Source organism: Cucumis sativus, chromosome 4 (genome assembly GCF_000004075.3).
Source record: "Cucumis sativus cultivar 9930 chromosome 4, Cucumber_9930_V3, whole genome shotgun sequence".
NCBI classification, from domain to species: domain Eukaryota; kingdom Viridiplantae; phylum Streptophyta; class Magnoliopsida; order Cucurbitales; family Cucurbitaceae; genus Cucumis; species Cucumis sativus.
The window spans coordinates 6212253-6218485 of record NC_026658.2 but is presented as its reverse complement, the minus strand read 5'-3'; the positions used below and the strand labels follow the sequence as shown (position 1 = coordinate 6218485).

Below are 6233 nucleotides of genomic sequence, written 5' to 3'. Positions count from 1 at the left end.
TTTTCACACAAATTATTTTCAATCACAAAATTCAAATATTTTGAAATAAACCAAAATGCAAAAAGTTAATTTTCATAAATATAACAAAACATTTATAACCTGATCAACAAAATCAAAAAGTCGGTTAATACCAAGTTTGTCTTTGAATATTGCAGACGATTTTTCAATTCTTTTTCTTCTTCTTTTTGTGATTTATTCATCTCCTCTTCATATTATTACTTCTTCTTCATATTCTCACTTGCTCTTGTTCGTGATTTCTTCATTTCCTTTTCTATAACTTTTTCCTTCTTCGTCATCTCTCATATTTATTTTCTTTTCTTTCACTTCTTTAAATTTTCACTTGGTAAACGATCTTCATCATCTATCATATATTTTCTCTTCCAAATCTAAATTATCGTGTACCAAAATTTAAACAATCTTGGTTTAAGATCGTGTACTAAGATCTTCTATATTTGGTACACGATCTAAACGATCTTGAATAAAAATCGTTTAGATCTTGGTACACAATTGTTTAAATCTTGGTGCATAATCGTATACCAATATTTGAACAATCGTGTATCATTTTCTACACGATTGTGTATCATGATTGTTTAGAAAAATAATTACATGCGCGTGTGTGGTCGGCATTGATACTACTTACACGATCATATATCATTTCCTACATGATCGAGTATCATGATCATTTAGAAGAAGAATTACATGTGTGTGTGATCAATTAATCGCGTGTTGGTTGGAGCATTTTTTGTATTTTCCATTGTGGACCTATGGGTTTTTTCCATTTTCAAAATTATTTTATACAGTATAAATGTTTTGCTGATTTATCATATTTTTAAAAATATCCCAATGCAAAATAGAATTTTTAAAAAATAAATAAATAAAAGTATTTGACAAACTATTTATAACCCATGTCAAACATTTTAGTCAATAAGTTGTAGCCCAAAAGGGCATGTAAAATACCTAAAAAGACCTAGCTAAACACCCAAGAAACGAGAAATACTCGCTGGTGACCAGACTTAAATCACGCTACCTGTGATTTACTCACAATTTACCCCTGAATTAAAATGTTCTAATTGTCATATTTGTCCATTTTTTATTTTACCAATGGAGAACTTTATTAGTGAGATCTTCCTAAGTAGTACAATTAGAGTTCATATTGTTGTATCCTAACCAAAAACATCTTTCATAGTCAGAGGCAATCATCGTCTTTTCAACTTTTAAGATGTGTAAAAACTGTTTTTGTTATAGACGACTTTACTGGAATAGGATCCATTCTATAGGTTGTATATTTGTGTCATTGAGTTCTAAGATTATGTTGTGCGGGAGATTATTTTTTAAACCTATGATTTGTGAAAGATAATTTAAAGTTATTTCCTATTTATTTTATACCACATGCAAATTGCAACTAGAAGATATCATATGCTTCTTATCAGCAATGGATCAGTATACTCTTGTGGTTCCAGCTTATGCGGTGTTCTTGGTCATGGGTCTAAGATTACACAATGTGTAACATTTACCCGAATTAATTTTCCACCTTCTATATATGTTGAGCAAGTTTTTGCAGTTCAATCTTATGTTGGATTGGATCTATATTATAACTGTTACATGTTTGATCTACTATATACTCTTTTCATGTCTGCTTGATACAGATCTTGTGCTTCCCTCTCTGTATATGGATGTTTTTTTTTAGTATCTTTCTAATTCCAAGTAAAATGTTCACTTTTAACCGTAGGTGTTGCTCTACTGATTTGATAAGTGAGTATAAGAAAAGTTGATGTCTATGAGTTTGTGTATCGTAGAATTTTGATAGCCTTATTGGTAATTTGAATTATTAGAATGTACACCTTTTGCATTCTTCTGCTTGGGATGTTTATTTGTGTGCAAATTATTGTAGATACTACTTGTGTTCTTCCCTTTTTTTTCTTGCAGTAATTTATGTCTTCTTTGGGTTTTATGATTTAATTGTTGTGTTGTTTTCATAAATTTATAGGGTGGATATGCTTCAGCTGAGAATTTTTAGTTGAATGGAGAATTGTACAACATTTTAGTTGCAAGTATATCTTTTCTGTTGAATTGTTCATATAGGATTTTGGTATTTTCTTTTTCGATGCAGATGGGTGTATCAGGTACGAATTTCTCAAATAATTCCCCTGATTTTTGTTTTTCGCTCATTAACTTGTTTAGTTTGTTACTAAATTCTACCTTCCAATTCTTCCAAGAATATTCAAACAGGTATTTATTCGGATTAAACTTGCTTTAAGATAAAATTTCTATGGATGGGTTGGGATGCGGGAGGAGGAATTCATTAGGTATTATTAGCAAATACCACTATCTATTGTTTTATTGGAGAATTAAAATTTGGATTAGTCTATATTAATCAACTGTCTCCATTGTGTTCTTACTAGTAAATATCAATATGTTATTGTTTTGGATCTAGAGAATACTCAAACTCATTTTTTCGTTCTTCTTAATCTTTTCGTTGAAGGACCAAGAGAAAAAAATCAACTCGAGAGTCACAAACCTCGAAGTTTAGTGTCAAAGCTTATAATATAACCATAGTTCGTTTATAACAAACATCAGATAGAACAATAGTACTATAAAAACTTTCCAACACAAACAATTGTCTACATTTGAAATAATGTAGTACATTGTTCTACAATAGAAACATTAATTAAAATACTCCCAAAACACAATATACCACGTGCCAAAAGACAAAAGAAATGCATATTGTTGCTAAAATCTCTTTCGTAACACAACAAATTTTATCAATGCTTTTAACTCATTCCTCCACTTGTTCAAGGAATTCGGTAATGATGATTTGATGTAAATCCTTACTAATTAAGAATCTTGGCTACAATCTTCTTGGCTTGACATTCAGCTAAGTCAAAGTTAATTGTGAAATCTTCATTTCTTTCATTTAGAGTTCTGTTGGCCTATCGTTAGTTTAGTTGATATGTTTGTTTACTGTCATTCATTATTGTTGTTTTCTACCATTCTTCACCTGTGGATTGTTTGGTAGGAAGTTTTGTGGGATGATTCTCTGTGGAATGACTAGGTGATTATTAGGACAGCTCTTATGCAATTTTTGTATGCATAAGCAACCTTCTTCTCCCCTTCCCCCATGATTCTTTTCGATTTTGAAAACCTGAGGCAGCTTCTATGTTTTCTTTCCTCTTCCCATGTATACTCTTTTATGTTTTCTTTCCTCTTCCCATGTTTACTCTTCTATGTTTTATTTCCTCTTTCTATGTATACTCTTGTGTCTTATCGTGACTATATTTCTACATTTAGTCTATATATCATTTTTATGGGGCAGAGTCTAATTAGGATTATAATTTGAAGTTCTTTTACTTTTATTGTATAACTGTATTCGGTGGAAATTTATAGATTTAGTACTCTACATTTTAGACCACTAAAGCAACAATGTTCATTCTTCCAAACAAAATTGGCACTCATGTGACTTGACCATATTTTGTTTTTGTTTACTTGTGAATTGATTTGTTTTGGAAATGTTCTTTAATCATACTCTAAAATGAGATTTTGTCTTCTTACTAGGGTTTGGAAGAATACATTGGAGCAGTGAAGCCATATTTGAGCAATTAGTTGATATAAAACTTTTTGTATGGTTGGTAGCAAAATTTTGGTTCCAATGTACTTAATTATTTTAGGCTTCTTGGTAGCTACAATTAAGCTTCTTGGTTGGTAGCAAAACTAGTAAGAATCATTGTTTATTCTTTTTGTATGTAAACTACATTTTACCAAAAAATGTGGTTATTAGTCAATCCTAGTGTGCGAATATTACAAAGTGTATCATAACGTATATATATTAAAGTGTTGACTCTTTGTTTTCATATGAGTGTGATGTATTAGAACAACTTTGTGATTGAACTGATTAATGTAATGACAAAGCGAGAAGAAGAACAAGAAATACATTTTATTGTAAAAAAAATGTAGTAATTAAGGAATATACAACAAAAATAAATGTCAAATTATACTAATTCGTAACATTTTGTAAATGTCGTCAATAACGAAACAATGACATTTACTTTTATAAAAAACTGTCACGATTGACACATCATTGACAGGAAAAATTGTTATAATATACAAATTCATGACATTTTTGTAACTGTCGTCAATATTGAAAATATGACATTTATTTTTATAAAACTATCACAATTGACATATCTTTGACGGATAAAAAATGTCACAACAAACAAATTCGCGACATTTTTGTAACTGTCGTTAATATGAAAATGATGACAAATATTTGTTATAAAATAAAATATGACAGTTATTTATTGTCATAAAATAGTAATTAATGACATTTATTTTATGTAATGAAAAAACTTATTTGTGACAATTTTTGAAATATGTCATGGAAGAACTTTCCACGACGGGTGATACTATAATTGTAAATAACTATCAAAGATTTTATTCATTATAAAAAGTAACTGTAGTCGTAGACCAATTTTGTTGGGTGACAATACAAATACAAATAAATAAAAAAAGAAACTCACAAAAGTAAAAAGTATGTTGTGTAAAAACCGTAAAGACAATCATGATGATTTAAATTCCAATCATGGAAGTTACAATAATATCTAATAATATTTAATTTTTCATATGGTTTCACATTTTTCTCTTTAATTATGACGTAGGATCTTTGTCTCCCTTCCCTTATTTGGTTTACCAACATTTATTATATACTTATAAAGAAAATTAATTACATTTCCCATATTTATCTCCATTTTTTATCCTATAAAATCACCATTTCCACTTTAGATTTTTGCCATTTGCAATTTAAGAAAGAAGAAAATAAAAATGTTGATTTCGTCCGACAATTTGGTTCTGTGGTTGGGGTTTGTGGCCATTTTTGGTAAAGTCATGGGCTCTAGGTTCATTGACACCATTGATACCACATGGTATGAAGCTCATGCTACCTTCTACGGCGACATATCCGGTTATGAGACTATGCGTAAGGATATAACAAATACTCTCTATTAATTAATTTGTTTTAGAAAAATAGATGTATTGTATATCTTAACAAACTCTTCAACGCATGAAGATTAATACATTTTAAGATCGACGCACTAAATATTACGTAACTTTTTTGAATGCTACTTTTTTTTTTTTTCAAATGATAAGTGTGGTTATGTTACTTTTTGAATACTAGTTATTTAGACAACCATACAATTTAAGAATTGTGGGAACTTAATACTCTAACTTTTACTTACTCTTTTATTCTTTTTTCTTTTTTTGCCAACTGGTAATAGAGGGAGCATGTGGGTATGGAAATCTGTTCCAGCAAGGTTATGGGCTAGCAACGGCAGCATTAAGTACCGCATTGTTCAACAACGGTGGAATTTGCGGAGCATGCTTTGAGATAATGTGTGTGAACGATGAACACAACTGGTGCATACCAAATGCAGGGACAATCAAAATAACGGCTACAAACTTTTGCCCGCCAAACTACACAAAAACAGTTGGTGTTTGGTGCAACCCTCCCCAACGTCATTTCGACCTATCTCTTTACATGTTCATCAAAATGGCTCCTTATAGGGCAGGGATTATCCCAGTCCGCTACCGTAGGATGCTTTGCCAGAAACAAGGCGGTCTACGATTTGAGCTCAAAGGAAATCCCTATTGGCTTCTTGTTTTGCTCTACAATGTTGGTGGTGCAGGTGATGTTGTTGATGTTAAGATTAAAGGCTCTTCTACTGGATGGCTTCAAATGTCAAGGAATTGGGGACAAAATTGGCAGGTTGGTACATTTCTTGTGGGGCAAGGTTTGTCCTTTAGAGTCACTACTAGTGATAGAAAGACCATTGAGTTTGATAATGTTGTGCCAAGCTCTTGGCAATTTGGACAAAACTTTGAAGGAAACTCTAATTTCTAGCAAGTACTATTTAGGTTTTCTTAGGATCTTTTGTTTAGTGTAATTTAGTTGAGTTGAGCTGAGCCATATTGGATTTGATCCATTTAAAGTTTGCAACCAACTTAGTTTTTCTAGATGTGCTTTTAATAAATTAGAAAGAAGAGATGTTCGTAATTTCTTCATAGTACAGTGTTACTATTTTAATTTAGCTCATCGATTCGTCAATAAAACTTTTCTTGAATCTTTCCTTTTTACTTTTACGAAATTTTGATTGAAATATGAAAGTCTTAATTTTACAAAATTTCGATAAAAATATCGATCAAATGTCCATTTTCATGTATATTTTTAGAAAATTACCGAACCA

At 30.7% G+C, this 6233-nt stretch overlaps 1 protein-coding gene across 1 annotated transcript; it reads left to right on the top strand.

The window, feature by feature from the left end:
* The first annotated feature begins 4878 nt into the window (after positions 1–4878).
* LOC101207961 (expansin-A22) lies at positions 4879–6025 on the top strand. Its single transcript, XM_004137247.2, has 2 exons — positions 4879–4969; positions 5268–6025. The coding sequence occupies exons 1-2, from the start codon at positions 4879–4881 to the stop codon at positions 5888–5890; spliced, it is 714 nt and encodes a 237-aa protein (XP_004137295.1). The 3' UTR covers positions 5891–6025.
* The last annotated feature ends 208 nt before the right edge of the window (positions 6026–6233 follow it).

Bases quoted from the DNA above. Each gene is read 5' to 3' on its own strand.
- LOC101207961 (XM_004137247.2), top strand. From the start codon at position 4,879: ATGGGCTCTAGGTTCATTGACACCATTGATACCACATGGTATGAAGCT. The intron at 4,970-5,267 runs GTAAGGATATAA...AACTGGTAATAG, and splicing joins ATCCGGTTATGAGACTATGC to AGGGAGCATGTGGGTATGGA.